This window comes from Chrysoperla carnea, chromosome 1, assembly GCF_905475395.1.
Source record: "Chrysoperla carnea chromosome 1, inChrCarn1.1, whole genome shotgun sequence".
Lineage (NCBI taxonomy): Eukaryota > Metazoa > Arthropoda > Insecta > Neuroptera > Chrysopidae > Chrysoperla > Chrysoperla carnea.
The window spans coordinates 15,987,356-16,009,272 of NC_058337.1; the positions used below are offsets into that span (position 1 = coordinate 15,987,356).

Genomic DNA, 21,917 nt, shown 5'->3' on the forward strand with positions numbered 1-21,917 from the left:
TTAGCTCGGTGTAGTACGTTAAGAGTTAGTTGGAAAATATATTCTTATATTTTCTACTGCACTAGAACAACACTCCTTTCTACTTTCACTTAATATGGTACATCGAATTAAAAATCACAAAGTAATACTTATAAATATTAAAGATAATAAATGAGAACTCTTGGATATAATCCAAAGTAGATTTTTCCCCAATTTACTAAATCAATTTTAATATTATCTGACCCACGATTATACGATAAGTTATTTCATACTGATGATGACTACTTGTGAGTTGAAATACATATTTATATAATTCAAAATTTGATCCAGAAAATTGGGGACAAATCGAAATTTAATGAAGAAATGCGATTCATTGCATTTTATATTTACTATAAGATAGTAAAATGAAGCTTTATACAAAAAGAAGCACATTGATACGGCACCATCATAATAATGGAAATCAGAATATAAGTGGAACCATAATTGAATCAATGTATCCCGTGAATTAATAAGCAAACTTTAAAATTAAGAGATTGTCGGTAATAAAGTAAGCAGTAGGTATACGAAATAAAAAAAGACAAAATTTTAATTGTGCTATAATCATATTTGTGAGTTCATGCGACAGTTAAATTTTCTCTATATCTTGAAATTTACCCGTGTAAGTATTCTGTATTATTAAAAAGTAAAATAAAATACTTTATGAATATTATTATTAAAATTCATAATGTAGTATAATTATAAAACATTTATCAATTATAAATTTTTAGAAATGTAATAAAATAATATTGTACATATTTAAAAAAAATTAATAAAATTGATGGTTAAATTTTCTACATTTGTTACTTTATTAATCTACTAATTAACTTTTTAAATTAATTGACTGGTAAAACAAGGACGCCTTAATCGAAGGACTGAAAGCGGTGGTAAGTATATATTCTCCCAGAATGAAAAAAATTGAAGTCTAACATAAAATCAATTTTTGATATTATTACTGCCACAATGGCAAACTACACAACATACTAAATTGATTTTCATAAAAAAAGTCTGCTGCCTTAATTTAGGAGCAGAAAACAATAATTCTGCCATTTCGGACGAATCGTTTATTTAAATTAAAGTGATTTTGCATAGTTTGATTTAATTCCATAAGAGTTTCAAAGGACTCCAGACTGGATCAATTTGCCTATTTCGATTTGTAACTCTCGATATTTCCTTTTAGGACTCATGCGGACTGTCCTATGGGTTTTCTGTGCTGGACAAAAAATATGAAGTTCCTATCAGCCTTACCAGGCTTAAAATCCACTTTATTTAAAGTGGATTTTAAGCAAATAAAATGTGTTTAATTAAAACCTAGCCATTTAATTGGAATATTCGATTTTCGATATCACCTATAACAATTATGCATTGGAAATAAGTTGGGTATTTCCGCTAACTATGTCTGGCTATCTCCACGCTTTTTATTTTCTTGATAACGGAAAAAAGAATAACCACCCAAAATTAAATTAATACTACCAATCAATTCCTAACGACCACCAAAAATTCAGGTAAAAAAAACTGGGAAAAGTTAAGGTTGTTCGCAGTGGTGGATTTACACTAGGGGTAGTTGGAGCTAGTGCTCAGGGCGGCAAATTTTCTAGGGCGGCAATATTTGAAAAGTGGAAAAAAAATTTTTTATTTTCATAAAAATTTCTCAAAAATTTTTTATTATTTTAATTAATCATACATCATTTAATAGATAATTCAAGAAATTCGACTCATACAAAATTTATCAAATCGAAATATTGTAAATCATAATTTTGGCACCTTAAGTGAAAATTTATCTTCGAAATAATTTAATTAATTAATTTCTTTGAAGATTTGAATCAGGTTTTTTTTGGAAAAATTAAGAACGATTTTGAGTTATTTTTTCATTTCAAAAAAATAAATTTTATTTAATCAATGAATTTCTTAATTGAATAATTTGTCGATTATACTTATTAATTTGAATTTAAGGAAAATCTTATACTTTTGAATCTATTAAACTTTCAACTGTGCATACTGCCAAAGATATCAAAACTACATAGCTTTTAGTGATATTTCAATGATGGGGCGGCATTTTTTTCAGTGCCCAGGGGCGGCAGAAGTTTAAATCCGGCCCTGGTTGTTCGGCTGACTTGAGACAGATAAGAACTTCATAGATGAATGCTATATTTTTATACTAATGCTGTCATCTGTACTTATGTACAAAAACTATGTAATGGGAAGGTAAACTAGATTGGTTTGGAACACGACTTCATCATTTCAATACACGATTGTTAGAAAAACTATGAGCTATGCTTTTTGGTCAGTTTTTCCCCATTTTCACTATATATTTCTTGATTTGGTCATTCGAAGTTTTTCAATTTTTGCAATTTTCAAAAACTCTTTAGCGCAAGCACCCCTTTGTAAAATTTTTCTAATTTACACTATCGCAATTAATTGATCATTGAATAAAACTTACTTGATATTGTATGGATGATATTAATCAGTAATCGATTGTCATATGGTTCCCATTAGAAATAACAAAGTCTTGGGTGGTTAAATATTAAGGTATCGGCGTAATAATTTCAAGTAAATTAACCAGTACTTATTTTAATAACTTTTTCAAAAAAATAACGAAAAAAATTTATTTTTGTAACTAAACCGTTAGTTAACGTGAATTGAAAACTCTTTTTAGTATAGGAATCTGAATATGTAATAAAAAACGGCGGGTTACATTTAAGATTTTAAAATTTGTCTATCGATTTTTTATTTTTATAAAAAAAATCATATTTTACAGCGCCAGCGAGAAATCAGTTTAAAAATATTATCTTAAACTATTAACCCTTCGCCAAGAACATTTTCCGAGTGCATATGCTTAAAAAGGTAAATGGGAAAATTGGTAAATTTTTGCATACACATGCGAAATTAATTTCTTGTCTGTTATGTAAACAGATAAAAAATAAAAACATCGGTGGTTGTAAATTTTCTCAACAGCTTTATTTAAAAATAAAAAAAAAGTACATTTATTACTTAAAAACATTTACATTACTTAAAAATAAATAAGCGTGAAATACTTACGGCTATCTTTATTTTCTTCTTCTGAATGATTAAAGTATATCATTAAGCCAATATGATCAATATTTTAGAAAGCATTCTATTCGTTTTTATTTAAATAGAGCTGCTTTTCTGACATAAAATTAAAAAAAGGCTCTAAGACTAATCGAGAACAGTAAATACATTCTAACCAATATCGAAATTGCGTTGAATAAGATTTTCACAGAGAGCCCTAGACTTTAGACGCTTCGTTAAGTAATTAAAATAATTAATTTTTCTAAAAATCTTTAACTAATCGAGAACAGTAAATACATTCTAATCAATATCGAAATAGCATTGAATTAGATTTTCACAGAGAGGCCTAGAATTTAAACGCTTCGTTAAGTAATTAAAATAATTAATTTTTCTAAAAATCTTTAACTAATCGAGAACAGTAAATACATTCTAATCAATATCGAAATAGCATTGAATTAGATTTTCACAGAGAGGCCTAGAATTTAAACGCTTCGTTAAGTAATTAAAATAATTAATTTTTCTAAAAATACGATACCTTCAGAAACATTAATTATGGCATTTAAACTTTGAATATTCAATACTGAAAGTACTCACAAAGTGAGAAGTACGCAGAGGTACGACCCCGAGTAGATTGATAATGAAAAGAAAATTAGTTATAGTGTTACTAAAATTTAGTTCAACAATGCTCTTTAAATGCCAAATACCTCATATCGTTTTTGTGCGTGACTGTAAAATAACAAAAAAATTTTGTTTTCGTAGTTTTGTTTTACGTTGTAATTTAGAATGTTTTCTATCGTTCTGCACTATATTAACTATAAAAGATCATATCTATTTTTTAATGTCCTTAACAATACAATGCACAATATATATACTTTTAATTGTTTTACTTACAATTCGTATCACCAAAAACCGTAGCAAGCTATACAGTAACGGATTCTACACATAAAAATATTTTCAAAATGTTTAATGGTCACGATTTTCTGGGTTTGAAAAATAATATTCTAAATTTTTACCGAGCTGACTTTTTAAACAAAACATAAATGGTGGATTACGACTTAATTTTTCCGAAATGGGAAAAAGTACTATACTGTATAATCCACCACGGTTTTTTAACACTTTGTACAGCGCAAATTATTTTAATTATAAATATTTATGATTTAGAATTAAGATACTGTTTTTTTTTTACTTATTGTTAATAAAAAATAATCCATTAAAATGAATTTTCTTATTATAGCTGTTTTTTTTTGTTTTTGTTTTTGCTTTTTTTTTGACAATTCGTTTTGCGTTGGATGCTTACCACCGGCGAATCCACGAATAGCCACTGCATTATTACGAATATATTAATTATTATCAGATCCGTTTGAGAATCATCGCTCTTACCGGTGAATATATGCATAAATCGAATTTGCTATTATAATAAAGAAACTAGAAAACAAAATATTAATTTGAATTTAAAAAATGGTTACATAATTCTTTTTAGTCTATGATAAGACCACGTTAAATACAATTTCAATTTTTCATTAAGCGCACGAACGATTAATCGAGATAAATACATCAAACTTTTAAGCTCTTATCACTAAAATACATAACTAAGTACAAATCTATAAATAATGACTAGTTTTATAAATCATATAAAAAATAAATTCTTAAATGTGATTAATTGTTTAAGAGCTGGTGACATATTTAGGGCACAGATTATCAGAGATTTGCCTAATCTAGTTATATAGCTTAAAAGTTTCGTCTGTGATAGTTGCATGGGAAATGATTAATCTCGCTGGCATTTACAGGTAGGACAGGTACTGCGGAAGGTAAAAGTGAGGTAAAATATATGTGTTGAAAAATATTATTGACCCAGCAGTACCCCACCTGTGAATGCCAGCGGGATTAATCATTCCCTATACAACTATCATAGAAGATACTTTTTGGCTAGATAACTAGATGGGACATCCGTGTTCAAAATATGTCACCAGCTCCTGGCTTATAACTACTTGTCTTGAAATACATAACTATCTGGAAACCAAACATTTCTTATTACAAACTTTCTTGTTAGACTGTAATTTGATCCCTACGCGCTATTTTTTAGCATGGAGTGTCGTGATATCAAAAAAAATTATACAATTTCATTTGCTAAATTGGTTAAAAACTGGTAAGCTTGATTAGCAACATTATTTCTCGCAAGAAATTGTAGGTATGCATTGATGCTTAGTCATAAAAATACAGTGTATTTGTGCCTCAATGGGAAAAATTTATAATGGGTGGGAAATTAACAGAATATGCTCACGCTTTTTTCTGGTGTACAAGCCCATTGACTTGCATTTTGCGACAGAATTTTATATCATCCAAAAAGCAATTCCGCAAAAAAAAAGTACTTGAAAATTCTTAACATATAATTTTCTCCATAACTGTTTCCAAACTAAATGATTTGAAGGATATGTAAAAGACACCAACGTCCTCTAGTATCACGATATTATTATTAACATATTATTCAGGGGAATTGGCCAATAGTGACAAATAGTAAGTAACCTGGTAGTCTAAATTGAAATTACTGAAACCTGGTCTACTATCTGTTTATATTATAACGAATTATTATCGCTAGATGGCGGGATTTATCTTATTTGAATTTTAATATTTTGATTGGTCTTTAACAACTATAAGGACATGTATTCTCATCTAGTGGTCAAAATTGGAACTACTGAAAACGGGTCCACTTTGTGCTTTAATTAGTACGAATTATTATCGTCAGTTTGCTGTTTGTAACTCCCAGTTATCAAGAGTGGAATGAGTATCCATTAAAAATTATTTAGTTTTGCAAAACGAAGGGAAACTCTTCACTGTCCGTTTTCAGTAATTTGAGTAATTTCCAATTTACATGCCAAAAACAATACCTTACAACTTCGTTACAATCTCGCTGTCAAAATTCGCTCAATTAACCGGCTAGTAAACTGTTAATGCCACCGGTTTAAAATATCTGGTTAATGCCACGTATTTAAGAGATTATTTAATACTAAGATTTGATTCTGTTAAAATTCTGTACAGAAATCTTGTAAAATAACTTGAATTTAGTTATATTTTATTGAAGCATTTTTATCAACAAATGTACGTACTTTCATTGTTTTGAAACTCTACAGTAATTTAATGACAATAGTTTTTTTGTTCCAAATTTATTCATCTCAATTCCATTTTTTCAAATTTTCATATCATTGACATACCAAATCTATCTCTTCTTCCTTTTAACAATGGTCGTTATTTTTGCATTTGTTGATAACGTGATAATGTTACATTCGAATAAAGCCACATACATCTTTTGGAATGATAGCTTGCATATTAATATCACAGAAAATAAATAGGTTTTAAAGAAATCATACCACTATTCATTGTGTTGAATATTTCATTTACCACCAGGATTTACAGATAACGTGTTGGGTAACATTATAGAACTATTTGAACTTATGCTATTTTTAATACGTAATGGATTCGAACTAGATGTTGTTGCAGTAGAAATAGATCGTGGTCTATTTTGTTGTTTTATGCCTAAACGTTTACATAATAAATTCCATACTTTTGGTTTGGCAACAAATATAAAAAATATCGGTATGCCCATTAAGACGTTGAATACATCACCTATATAAACAAACCATACTTCATCTCGAATTCCAAATGCTTCCCAAACCCAGGATACACCCATCACAACGAATAATTTTATAGTCATCACTAATCTGAAATTTAAAAATCAATGCTTTTGAATAAATTAATGACCCTTTTTACGCCACTCATCTACATATATATATTTTACCTCAAAAAGTTGGGCAAAAACTTTTAAACTGGAAAAAACTAATTTTTGTTAATCAATAAAAATTATTTTTAATAACATGTACCATGCTCTCTATTAAATTAAGTTTTTGAGAATTGTAGTAATTACTAATTAATAAAAAAAAGTTTGCAGTCGTGGGACTCCCGTTAGGAACGACGTTCCTTACGAAGCTGTACAGAAACAAATATAAACGTTAAATAAATACATATAGATAATCTGTTCTATCTGCAGTGTCAAGTAGGCAGAGTTCCAAAACGCATTTCTATATATTATTTCTACGGTGGATTATCATAGAGGCCAACTGCTTACTCCACCGCAGAAATAGGTCGAAATAGAATTACGGTACGAGCGCATCTTTTCTCTATATGCAGTTGACTGACAAATAAATTTAATATTTTAGAAAGCTTTCTTATTTTTTAAAGTCTCCTCAATAGAATGAGCGGTCATATATTTCCATAGCTCTATTAGAATAGGCAATATGAGGGTACATATGGCGTAATAGAGATACGTGGCACACCAAAACATTTATTTTGCAATAACTATTGATCTAATAAAAATTTTGGAAAAATTAGAAATACGTTTAGTTCTAACACGAAAATATTAAAAGAATGTTTTTGATTATAAAAAATTCTTATAATCACTTGATGGTACCACTTTTTGACACTTTGCCCGCAAAGTTGAGAATCAACGGAAATAAGGAAAATCAGTAAAAGCTTGCGAGGAAAAGGGTACACCAAATACGCAGTGAAAACCCCTTGACCACTTCTTATATTTATGGCAATAGGTAGATGTTAGGAGATAGATAGATAACGGCGAGAACTTACAAAAATTAGCCTTCCGGAAAGTTTTTTGTCGATGTTATAGATACTAATAAAAATTTAATAAAATATCTGTCCCTACCACTTTTGGTCACTTTGCCTGCACGGAAATGAGGAACATCAGGAAAAGCTTGCGAGGAAAAGGGTTCACCAAATACGTAGTGAATCAACCTTGGCGCTTATTTTGTTTATGGCAATAAGCAGATGTTAAGAGACAGATAAACGGCGACAACAAAAATTAGCTTTCTTGAAAATTTTTATCGATGTTTATAGATATTAATAAAAATTCAACAAAATACCTGTACCTTGCACGATCATTTAAAAATCTTTTCTTTCGACTTTGTCCCCTAGAATCCATTTGCATACGATGAATTTCTCCCTTGACTCGACTACAATGAATGGCAGTTAACACAAATAATACCAAATTACAAATAGATTGACACAAGAATGGAATTGTAAAAAATAGAAGTATTCCATATCTTTCAACTGTAAGAAAAAAGAAAACTATTTTTAAGAACTGACCTTAGTAATATTTTAACACATATTTAAAATTAAAGCATATTAAAAATATATTTATTTATTTTTAATGTAAAAATTATTATTAATATATTAAAAATATAAAACATGTTTTTTAATATTGTTTATTGAAATATGTCATGTTTAATAGAATTTGCATTGTTCTTCTTTCAACATAAATTTAATGTTTACGTTAATACGCAAAGGGGGTGGGGGGTATGCCATGATTTTCTTACATATAATCATGATAATTATAACAATCTTCTGGAATTTCTCGTTTACAACTATCAGACAGTTCTCCGCTATTAAGCCTGATGTAGTGCTCCAAGATATCTCATATCCAAGAGTACACACGCCGTCGACTTCTCTGCGTCTACGGAAACGAACACAGTCTCAAAAGAGGATCAAAAAACGGATTAAATTCTTTGATATCCTACTAACTACGACCACTGCACCCTAGCTACTTAGTTAAAATGGTTGTGCTCATTATCGATTGCCTCGGTGGAATTTGCTCCACTCTCGAGACGAATCTCTCCCTCCGGTCTGCAGGTTTCACCTTCGTCACCTTATAAGTGAGTGGCTGTCATCATAGGTACCCTTCGTAAATTGAGATCGCATCAGACTGTATTCAAGTAAGACCCCAAAATGTTTTATTTTATTTTTTTTAGTTGGAGCCACATCGCTTCGGTGCAAACGAAGGTTGGTTGTCCAGGACACTGGACAGACAAACGTTACCCCAACTCGGAAGACCAATTTGTTCCTATGTCCACACGACCAAACACCCACTTTGAGTTCCTTGGCCAAATAGAACGTCAAATTGGAAATTCATATCGATAGACCGTTTTTACAGTACTTTATTAATAATTTCAGCGAATATTATTTTTCATTACACTCCAGGTAGCGTTAGGCGATTATTCAAGAAATAAACCGCCTTAAATACTTAACCTTAATTTCCACCGATTTAAACTTTTTAAATCACAAGCTTATCCCTATTTACGTAACCCTTTGGTAAATGATTTTAAAAAAAAGTTTGGTATCGAAAACATAACTATCTACCAAATATTATTAATTGAGGAAATTGGCGAAATTCCACTGATCAAAATTAACATTGAAATATTGGTAGATGAAATTATGCGACAACGGCCTAAGTAATTGACATTGTTAGGCCGTTCACATCTTACTAGACCGACGTAACGCAATTATTGCAGCATTTCAAAAGCAAACCTTTTAAATATTCAAAAATTTTGGATAAAACCAATATCTAAAAGTTATGGAGGAAATTTTGACTTAAAAATAAAATCGTAACATAAAAACTATAAATACATCCGTAGAATTATGATTTGCAAAAGTCGAGAAAACTGTCATTTGCTTGACTTTTTTCTTCCTGAAATATTTTGTATAATTTTACTTTACTTGAATATCGTGATGAATGTTAATGAAAAATTTAATACTTTTTATTATTTCGATCAATATATAGCTATTCGCACTGTGTGTGAGTTTTATTGGAGGCATTTCCATGGTAACGATACACTACATTAGTGTGTTTCAATATTTTTAATTTGACATTCAGTATGACATTTACATGTAAGGAATTGCAAATTAGTCATAATAGCCTCCTTTAACGCCAAAATTTTTCACTGGAAGCGCTGGCATCGATTTTATTGTCCCTACCATGACTACGCACACAACGAATATTAATAAATCGATTAAATAACAACACAACAACCTTCAAAATAATTGCAATATTCAATGTGCTGATTATTTAGTACAATAGCATGTGTTCTAATTTGGTTACGCCCCTAATAATGATGAGTACTTTGTAATATAAGAATTAAGGTAGTAAGAGCACCAAGGCAATTTTAGATTTGAGGGTGAAATTGTTTGTACCTTATTTTTAACTTTGATGATGAATTTTGTTATAACTTTATGAATGTTTTTCGAAATATTGAAAGCTAAATAATTAAACAAAATTTTCGATATTTAGAAAATTACTCCAGATATCGAAAAATTTTATTCTTTCTTTTCGTCTTATATTGTCAAGTTATAACACAATTTAACTGATTAAAGTTTTAACTTAAATTTAAATAGTTCTATTTTATTTTCCACTGACTATTTAGATAGATAGATACATAGATAGTAGACCGATTAGTTTTGGATAAATCAATGAAAACATATCACTCATCTACCGTTTTACCATAAAACCAATGTTAAATATGCCTACTTTTGAAATAATTTAATTATTTAAATAATCGTTCAACTCCCCCTAAAATTATCAGAATTGATTTAGACTTAGTCCAACTTCTTTAGTCCAAGTTTTTATTTAAAATTGTCTTGGTGATCGCACATCCTTAATGTTTATAAGATTCTCAGGAAATGTATTTAGAAAATAGTCTTTATATGAGAATATGAGAATATTTGAAACGTTTAAGGTTCATATGTTCAAAACATCTACGGAGGTATCATAATGCAAAACTAACACGTGGGGTACTAATCTAATTTTATCCGACATCCAAGTATTGAAATTGTTTTCTAAAAAACCTGATATTCATGATTAAGCTATAAATGGTAAATTAGGAACTTGGACGTTTGGCTTATGTAAGGTAATTATGTACGTCAGCTATGTGCCAAGTGGCGAACTAACTTCTTTTTTAATTTCCCAGTGAGATAGTTATTATAATGGGTCCAATTTTTCAAATTGAAAATTTAGACATATCTCCACGTTTCAAGGCCTTTAGAGTCGAATAGGCTTATTTTTTTCATCATGGACCTGATTAGGTTTTGAGCAAAATCGGTTAAGCCTTTTATTGTACCGAATGAAAAATTGTATAATTGTCACTATTATCACTTTTCATTTATATAGTTTTAACGTCATGGGGGGTGCAGGGAGCGAAGTACCCGCTGGGGTCCCAAGGGGCGCAGGGTCCCAACGGGCTCCATACCACTGGGGGTCCACGGAAAAACGGGAAAAAAATTTTTACAAAAAAAATTTTAATATTAAAACATATGATATTTTTTTATCCTTTCCACTGGCAAGTTAGTCATGCGGACCTTTCGTGTCGCACCTAGACCGCTTTTTTTCATAAAATCTTATATTGTTATACGTTCCATGTAAAAATGCATTTTCTTTTGAAAGCATCTTTATTTGACAGAGCGTATCCTACATATTTCATAAAACAAAACACCTTAAAATAAAATGGGTGAGAAATATTTGCATGATTAGAGAAATACTTGCATTCGTTTTTAGAAATAACATTTTCTGAAAGAGACTCGTATTAGGTATTCATTTATTCTACTAAAGCTTTCGGCGAATGGCAAAGGTTGTAAATTTTGTTTACGGACCGAAATCGTAAAATAAATATTTTGCCCAATATACTTTAATTTAGCAAAGTGGATAATAAACAATAAAATTTAATAAACCATAAAAATAACATTTAATCAACATAAGAAATAAAATTGAACATAAATTTTAATTATTGTAAAGAGTAAAGACACCCCTTAACTTGTATTCATATTTCACACTGTCAGTTTGTTTAATTGTTTGTTTGTTTTGTTCCTCTTCTAAGCCAAACGGAAATTTAGATCAGCGAAACTTTTGCACACAGAGATACCTGCATTTATGGGGAGTTGTAAGCTTTTAGAATAATTTTATTCGAATAGAATATCTTATTTAACACAGAGAAAGAAATAAAACAAAAAAAATTGCCGAAATTGCTTTAAAAACCCAGGAAAATTATTTTCCAGGATTATCTTTATTTGGATGCAAGAAATAATCTTTGAAGAATCTCCTAAACTATTAAGTTTATGGCAGATTTAGTTATTAATGACCTATGTTGCTCATTTCTGAACTTTAATGGCCTGAGCAGAAATGACCTATGAAAAATCTCATAAACTATAAAGTTTATGTGCAGTTTTAGTTATTAATGACCTATGTTGCTCATTTACGAACTTTAATGTCCTGAGCACGCTATAAAAATTTTAGTTTGATATCTCTTTTCTTTTTTGAGTAATCGTGTTTCAGACGAAAAATAGTTTTTTTTTCAGGATTTGAAGCGGTTGAATGAAAAGTAAACCATACACACAGATAGATTATTAATAGACATTTCAAAGGTTAAAATAAGCTCGAGCAGAATATGAAAAACGAAAAATCAAGAGAGTTTGTCGTTGAAAAATGAGCAATTTTAACGGAAAATTTGAATAATCTCCAATAAAAAATGTTTTTTGGTTGTATAAAAATTCATGCTTGTTCTGTAGTAAAAAAGAAACACTTTCATCAAGGTTCATGAAAATTAAATTTGTTTTGCCTGAGAAAAAAAAAGAAAAACCAAAAAAAACAGTTTTTCGCGATTTTGTCATGAATTTGAGGTTTTGAAAAAATTCCCGTATCAAAGTTTTCCAATTTATAATTATCAAAAACTTTCCTGCTGAACATTTTCCGCTAGGTGATCATTTTTCGCCCTAAATCGAAAAAAACTTTTTCAACCACTAAAATGAACCCCAATTTCATAATTTCCAAGGGTCTCGAGTTTAATAGTTCTTTACTATGTTAGTTACACCCCAAACTCACATTTCCACCTAGTCGCTACCTGTTAATAATTAAATTATGACGAAAAAAAAACTTAATTACACTACACTATAAATATAACCCCGGTGAAAAAACTTCACTTGGATTTGAAAAACTTCACTTGGATTTGAAAAACTTCACTTTCACTTGGAGCAGAAAAACCTTTATTTTCCTGGGTATATTCCTACAGAAACTTTCGATTGAAGTATATGTATTATGTTCATTATAACTTGTTTATTTACCTAAAACACACGACGAAGCTTTGGGCAAATGCTAGTAATTTATAAATATGGAATTAATGTAATTAAATGTTTAGCTTCAATAATAATAATTGATGTTATTAACGATACCTATGGTTGTATAGGTATTTTTGATATAATGATATAGCTAGACTAGTCACATCAGATCAAGAACTCAGCGGGAGACATTAATGACCAAATAACCGAGGCCTTCGAATATTTATATATAATTTTTCGTGGAAATTAATTAAATTAATTAAAAGTATATCGAAGGTCTGTTATTTTAAATTAAAACTCCAGAGGACGCGAATAAAATGTATTACCTATTCAGCCACGCTCTTTTTGTCACCTATGGAGAAGGAGTAGATGTGAGTTATGGAGACTGTTACATATTTTTGGATGTATTTTTAACAGTTTCTGTTTATAGCGTTTTCTCGATTAGTGATGCATAAACTATTTTCTTCCGAGACCCATATTTCTTCTAAACAATTTTCTTCGATCAATAGTAATAATTTTTAATATCTTTATTTTAATGTTTCCTACCGTTTGTTGTTGTGAAAGGGCCAACATTACGCTACACTGTGTTCGTTTTTGTGACGTTTAAACTGGGATACCACATATGCAATTTGAAAGAAAATATTAAAAGCGGGGTGTGGAAGGAGTTAATAATTATCTCCTAAAAAATACGGGGGCCACTTCATGAAGGTCAGAATTTTGTATAAATTTTTCAAATGCACTTTTTAGAATGCTAATAAACCTTTTGTTTTTCGTAAATTTTCAAAGATCAAAAAGTGTTAGTAGCATCATAAAAGTTAAATTTGAAAAAACCAATACGAAATTCCTTTGAAGCCTAAAAAAAACCTGTTAATTAAAGAAAATTGAAAAAAATACACTCGAACCAGGGCACGAACCCGGACTTCTTGGATTCATGTCAAGCGCCCTACCAATTAGGCCATTCGAGTTCTAGACACTTTAATTAAATTAATTTAGTTATTTATGTTACGCATAATAATTTGGGCATTGAAGCTTAAATGACTCGGAGACCGTACATTATCGGACTTTGGTTCCATGAATACTATTTTAATCGTGACGTTGAAGAGAAGGGTTTCCAAAGTTTCATAAAAGTTTCCCGAAGAACGTGGAGGGTTATTTGCTTTTAAAAAGGTCTATAATGAACGAATAGTGGGAAGAAATATCAGATGTATTTACATTGAATTAATTACATAGGATATTACTCCTTAACTTACAATCAAAAAAACATGTTTGGTATCCAACATTTGGTCGAAACATTTCAGGCAAAATTGTTGTATTGTCAGCTGTCAAACACATTCCAGTAACCACTGCTGGTACACTCCATGCATAAATGTTGTAATAAATAAAACGTTTACGTTCGAGCATTCGCCGACGTGTACTTCCACTCACTGATTTTGTTCCACTGAAAAAGCAAAATAAATTATTCTTTGGCTGTAACTAAAGATTTAATAATTCTAAAAGTATTACTAAAATTGTTATATTTTAGCCCGTATAAAATTTAAAAAATAAATTGACTGTTAAAATGAAGTAATTAACTAGTAAAGACCTGGGAGCAAATACCTATTGGTGGCAAATATTAAACAACAAATAACAGACTCCATATATTTTTTATGGAAAACATTACAAATGTGATTGGCTTATTCGGTATTTGGCATAATATTCGCTAAGCTGTGGTTCTTGAAAAGACGCTATTTTTTCTACCCAGAAAAATTATTGGAATACCAGTATTTTTTAATTTTTGTTCTAGATTTACTTAAGTTTATGTTTTTGGTTGCTCAAAATATGATTTTTTAGCAAAAGACTGAATTTTCGAGTCGCCATTTTGAGGTTTAACATTTTTTCAGTACAAATTTGGATTCAGTGATCATCCAGGTAGCATATTTTTTGTTCTTGTATTATTGAGAACAAGTGAAAACAAACAATTGACTGAGTTAATTGTTGAAATACCATGCATAGTCAGTGTTGATTTCTTTATCACATTACACATACAAACATGTGACACATACATAACTGATAATCAAGTATAGTACATATTATAAAATTTCCGCCTAATTGGCGCCCTCACGGGTAAACAGTGATGTTTACGAAAAAATGTTTCAAACAAAAGTTGTTTAATTTTTGATAAGGGATATTTTTTATATTTAAACTTTTGTTCTATCTCTAACGGTTTACAAGATGGGTCCTACGGACCCAAGACCCAATTGACCTATGATGCTCATTTACGAACTTGACCTCACTTTTTACGTCCTGAGTACGCTGTAAAAATTTCAGCTCGATATCTTATTTCGTTTTTGAGTTATCGTGTCCACAGGCGGACGGACGGACGGACGGACAACCGGAAATGGACTAATTAGGTGATTTTATGAACAGCTATGACAAAATTTTTTTCCTAGCATCATTATTTTTAAGCGTTACAAACTTGGGACTAAACTTAATATACTATGTATATTTCATATATACATGGTATAATATGTATATTTCATATATACATGGTATAATATGTATATTTCATATATACATGGTATAAAAATAGGTGTTTTCGTCCAAAAATTTACTTTTCTTTTACGATTGTAGGTATCAAGTTCAGGTTTGAACTCAGCGACTTCGAAGCCCCCCCCCCCCCCGCGGACAATATTTTTCCTTAATATATTTGAAGCCACCAACAAATTTTCAACTCTCTCTTATAATTTTGAGAAAATGGAAACTTAACATTTGCTATTACTTTAATCATAAAGAGATGTATTGTTTTAACCAGATTCGGATACGTTAAAAAAGCATTTCAAAAATAGTTCTAGTTTAGGGAGTTTTAAAAATTATCACGGCAGCATATTCCTCAACAAATAAAGTATTCCTCACTATACACAAATTAATTGTTATTACTTATTGCTGTTGTTTACTTATATATCCTCTTCGATATCTAAATCGACGTGTTTTCACTCAAAACCTTCTTTTTTCTTCCTAAGTACGCTATAAAAATTTCAACTTGATATCTTTTTTCGTTTTTCCTTGATATACATATTTCATATATGCATGCTATAAAAACATGAAAAAGAAATTGCCTTTTAAAATATACAGGTACATCTTTTATCTTAAAATAACGGTTAAAAGTTTGTGTATAGTAAATCTCATACAAATTATAAAATTGATACTTTAAAAAATTAGAAATAATAGAGAACTTTAAAAAATAAGAAAAATGTTGAACACTACACTCAATTGCCATTTTGGTACATTTTTGGATTAACTAAAATATGACAAAAGACAGTTTTAAATTAGCTGGAAATTTTGATATCACGATCGATCTAACAAACTTTCAGTTTTTTTTCTTCACATTTTTAGTGTGTTAAAATTCCAATTTTAAGATTTTTTCTAAAACTTTTGAGTATTTTCAAAAGATTTCAATGCCAACTTTTAGTGCGAAAATGATCGAAGTTTGTATACTGCTCTAAATATATTTTATTCGTTCTTGAAAATTTCGAAAAACGCTTTTTGTGAAACAGGTCGAAATTATGATAAATGCCACTTTTCCATTTTCCAACATCGACTAGCTTACTTACGGATCTTTCTGTATCTCTAGCGGGTTTTTGAAAAAAAATGTGAAACATGAAAAAACTTTAAAGTGGCTCTAACTCGACAGCCGTGCATTTTCAACCTATTATTACTTGGTCATATTTGTTGCAAATGATCTCTTGTATGAACCCTTACAAAGCTGCCATCGAATTACCAAAACTCTGTATATTTCGAATAAAATAAACATATGTGTGTTTACAAATATACAGTTGAATACTTTTAAGCTTATGGGAATATTTATTTTAATAATGTTTTATATCAAGAATGAATATTTCATATTTATACACAACATATACATTTTTATTTATTTTCCTTATAATGAAATTTATTTTTGTATTATAGTTTATATAATATTCTGAAATAGTTATTTTTAGTTTAGTATTATATTATCATATAAAATAAGAAACTATTGTAAGCGACTTAAAATTATACATTTCAGGCAGAGTTTCACTAGCAATTTCTCTCGTAGATAAACAAGTGTGGCCACAGATGGAATTTATAAAAGGTAAATAGGCCAAAATTTTTGAGCAATAGATTCCAAAAGTATAAAGTATAAGTTTTGTAATGAGCATAGTAAGATTTTAATTAACGCCTTTTTTTATAAAATGGATGGCGGTCAGGTGAAAAAACGCATAAAATATGGAAAAATTCGGATTTGTGGAATGTTTTAAAAGCGAAAAGTGGGAGTTCTAAAAAATAATTTTGGTTATACCATGTGGGCCAATAACCATTAGTATCTAAAATATCTTCGAATCTCTTAATTTCAGCAAAAATTTGTGCCCTATATTCCCAAAATGATCATAAATTTGACCCCCGCCGTCAAAGTCGTTTAAAAGTCAGCTCGGGTAAGTAATATATAAGAGATAGAACGCAATTAAAAAGTTCTTGATGAAAAAGTAAACATTATTTGTTTAAAACTTTATGTCATAATTCAAATAGCTTTTGAAAGTATTGAATGTAAAAATCCCTGCAGATGAAAGTATCTTTTTGCATTGAATTTTTAATAAGTAAATGTGGCAAACTTAAAATTATCAAATTTTGTTCAAAATTGTTGTTAAAATTACTAATAAGTTCTCAAAAAATCAAATGATAACATGACTGTCAAAGTATTGGATTTAAATTCAATTTAGGACTCGAATTCTACCAATTCTATTCATATTACGAAGATATTTCAAGCAAAATTTGTTTACTTCTTTTATTATCAGGAAAAACTTTCTAAAATAAAGTGGTGTTTTCTCATCGTTTAAGAGTCCGCTCTGACTTTTTAAACTATTTCGAAGGATTTGGAAACTAAATTTTAATTATTTTCGTCTTTATTATATAGGCTATCATTTGTGGGTTAACGTATTATAAGTGAGTAATAGATATCATATTGTCGGATGCTAAGAGAATGCATAAAACAGAGAATGCGGACTGGACTCTCAGAGAATGCATAAAAAATTTGATTTTTAAATGTTTCAATCATATATAGGGGTGATACTGTTGCCTTATGAGAACTTTAAATATTATTGCTAATTATTGCTAACATGCTAACGAAGGTGCCTTCCGGTACAATAGGTGGTAAAGAACCTATGTACACTAGGGTGTAATCTATGGTACATTATGATATTGTGTCATTGATCACAAAATAATAAAATATAAATTCGTTTGTTTTTATTGGTAATCGTTTAATATTTAAATTCTCAAAAAAATAGATAGTATGTAAACATTTAGATTATTTTCATTGCAACATTTATAAATTTTACTGTATAAAACATTTAAAATTTGGATTCCAGGTGCTACACTCCCAAATATATTATTCACGGCTTAAAGGGCATCTTTAAAGATGTGTTGATTCAATTTTGGTTTTCGCTCTATTATACTTCAAACCTTTAACCTTTCATTTGTAATTTGTAATAAAATGTAGACGGGTGGTAAACCGTAAACAGTGTGACTTTTTACATTGTAAAAGCATTAACGAGAAACATGAAACTTTCAGTATTAAAGGGCCAGTTTTAAGACTTAGAAAGGTACACTTTATGATATGAGCTTCAAGACTAGCTAGCGCTTGAATATAATAATAAACCCTTTTGTAGATGATTTGCAAAGTTTTTAAATGCAGTCAGTTTGGTGAGTAAGTGGTATATGCCACACATGTTCTCACTTGTTTTTTGTTTTCATGTGAAACATTCTTTTCGCAATGTTTCATAATTTTTATAATTTGTTTGTTTGTTTATAGACAAGGTATTTTATTAATAATACATGGTAAACAATTTAGCTGGTAATTTCTAAAATGCACCGTTTTTGGAAAAATGTTCCATGTAAAAGTTGTTCTTAAATTCGGCTCTTGAATTGCAGCTTGATTTATTTTTTAAAATCTACTATACCCATACCCGGAAGAAGATTGATAAAAAAAATTTTATATTGGAAAAGTATTCTTGAAATAACAAACGCCTTTTTGCAAACATTTTTTCATAAACCTAATAAATTCGGCGAAAATCGAACGCAGAAGTCTAGCTACACTCATTTTTGCATTCAATTAGTTTAGATCTGCGAGAAAATCTCTTATCATTTAAAACTTATGGAAATAAGTACCTATAGTCGCCCCGCCGAATCTGAGCATACTAAATTCAAAATCAATCTTACAAGTGGATTGAAAAGAATTGGTATGCATACATATATCATAGCCGTTCAACAGTTTGAGGCCCTTATATTATTTGAAAATGTGACCTCTGCAAATGCATGGCAAATATTCATTGTTCATTGTTTTTTACACGCAAAAAATATTTGGTATGAGTTTGATGTTTGCTGCCCCGAGTTATTATTTTTGCCATAAGTGTGGCCGTTCTTAACTTGAAATGGGAGAGAATGTTTTTATTAGTGAATTTTTCTTAAAATATGAATGTCAAAATACAGTAAAAATATTCTATTTTAAAGGAGCCCAGACCACTGTATTTGGGAAATGCCTTTCGGTCAAATGTCGCCATAATTTAGGAAAATATTCTTCTTGTCATTCTGAACATATGTATCAATGGGCACAAATCTCGCCAACATGCGATTTTCGAAATATTACATGTCAAAATTTCCGATATACATTGAATTTCAAGCGGTGCTATGTCATTCAATATGCAATCGCATAATTTACGCTTGAAACAATGACAGGAATAAATTGGTTTTTGCCAAGGTTACAGATAAGGTTACCCAAAACTGTTCTAGCTATCTTCAAGTATATTGATATTTAGCAACAACTATTAAAATGGACTTATATATAATTGCTGTTACAAACCTTTGAGCCATACTCGATATGATGCTCGTACGCGCTCCTCATCAACCAGACTATTGAAAAAGTTTAAAAGTCCAAAACCATGGAAACGGTCCTAAAGTTTTGAATGTACAATTATTCAAAAAGAATTGGAAAAAAAGTATTTTGTTCTTGAAACATAAACACACATGCACGCATGGCGCGCCCAATTTTTATTTTGCAGAATAATTATTTGAAAAAGAGCATTTTTGGCCACTACCGATTGTCATAACTCGGGAAAAAATCAAGAGGTACTCTAGGAAAGTTGGGTAACTTCATCTGATACTTTGGCAGAAACTAATTCATTCCTGTTATCGTTTTAGCCATAAATTATGCGGTTGTATACGATATAACACCTCTTGAAATTCAATAAAAATCGGGAAATTTGGACATGGAGTATCTCGAAAACGGTACATTGGCGAAATTTGTGCCCATTGAGAGTATTTTCCCGAATTCTGGCGACATTTGACCAAAACCCATTCTTCATATACAGTGGTCCTTTATCCAAAAACTATAATAAGTATGTTATCAATTATATTTTTTTCTTTAGTCATGCAGTAAGTTTAGTAAGTTCTTCCTTTCCGCACTGCTTCAGTAGCGATAAAAAGCTAATTGTTCTTTGCATTAAAAAAAACTAATTCCTTATTCATAAATTAAAAAATTAAGTGCGAAAATCGTGCAGATGGTCTCTACACCCACGAGCGGTTATAGCTATTAAGTCTAAAATCTTGCGTGCATTTGACATTACGCGGACTCGTTGCACAGTATATCTACTATTATATCTTTATTTAAAATTTTATAATAATATTTACTTTAAAATATATTAATAACTATTTAAATACTATACTATAAAATAGAATTGATGGCACTGTTTATATTGCTTTATTTCGTTAATTTATATAATTTTCAATTATATATTTATACACCACTATTCTAAAAGAAGAAGTTCAGTTTGCGTTAAAATTTAGTAAAAAACCTGGTACCGATAATATTTGAGCAGAAATGATTAAATCATTGGAAGGTTTTCGTGTTGAAAAATTAACAACTTTAACCAATAAAATATACAATACTTCTATTCGCTCCGTGCGTGAGTTTCTTTTCCATGGTAACAATACACTACTTTAATTATAGAATTGTATGGATGCATATATAATTGGATGGATTGCATTTAAGACTTAAATTGAAAATTTAATATTATTGTTTCACAAATTTAAATAAATAATTATGATAATTTACATTTGAAAAATAATATTTGTGCAATTTGATTTCTTATTTTCACAATTTTTAATGCATTAAGTTTAATTAATTCGTGTTTTACAATAATTTTAATTTGACATTTCTATAACATTAACATGTAAAGAACTGCAAATTAGTAATAACAGCCCCCTTTAACGGCAAAATTTTTCACTGGAAGCGCTGGCATCGATTTTATTGTCCCTACCATGACTACGCACACAACGAATACAGGTATACTCCCTAATCATTTATGTAAATGCATCAGAAAAACTTCTGTAATGTAACAAACTGCCACGTAACAAAAATCATGTGCCAGATTATATTAAATCGCATGCGAAATATTTTAATACCAGAAATAGGGTAGGATCAAAGTGGTTTTGGACCCAACAAAGGCATTCGAAATACCTTATTTCAATTTTGGATCTTATGCGAGAGGTTTCTAGAAGTCTCTTTTAGGAAGCCATTTGATAAAGTTTCATACGACAAATTAGTTTTATTTTTAAAAGCTATCCCGTTAGAAATTAGACCAAACTACACAATGGGGCTCAATTGATTATCGATGAGGCATGTCCAGTAGGGAATACCCATATTGAACTTTCCTATTTAGGACTCGGAACACAGCCCTGTGCTAAAATCTTTGAAGTATTATATCAGTTTTGCTTGCATATCTTCAAAGTGCCTTGATCACAATAAACACAGTTTTGGGGCCTCTTGCGGGGCAAAATTGTGATTTATTCCATTTTAAAATTGTGATTTTTAACATAGTACCTTATGGAAGAACTAACAATAATTTTAATTGTACAAAAATTAA

At 29.8% G+C, this 21,917-nt stretch overlaps 1 protein-coding gene across 1 annotated transcript in view; it reads right to left on the reverse strand.

The window, feature by feature from the left end:
• Window positions 1–6,341: 6,341 nt before the first annotated feature.
• LOC123290831 (G-protein coupled receptor Mth2-like) overlaps window positions 6,342–21,917 on the reverse strand; it is a 36,259-nt gene continuing 20,683 nt past the window's right edge. Inside the window, exons 4-6 of the mRNA XM_044871169.1 lie at window positions 14,238–14,425; window positions 7,980–8,160; window positions 6,342–6,761 (exon numbers count right to left, since the gene is read on the reverse strand). Of these exons, the coding sequence (XP_044727104.1) occupies window positions 6,434–6,761; window positions 7,980–8,160; window positions 14,238–14,425 (697 nt within the window). The 3' untranslated portion in view covers window positions 6,342–6,433. The remainder of the gene's footprint in view (window positions 6,762–7,979; window positions 8,161–14,237; window positions 14,426–21,917) is intronic.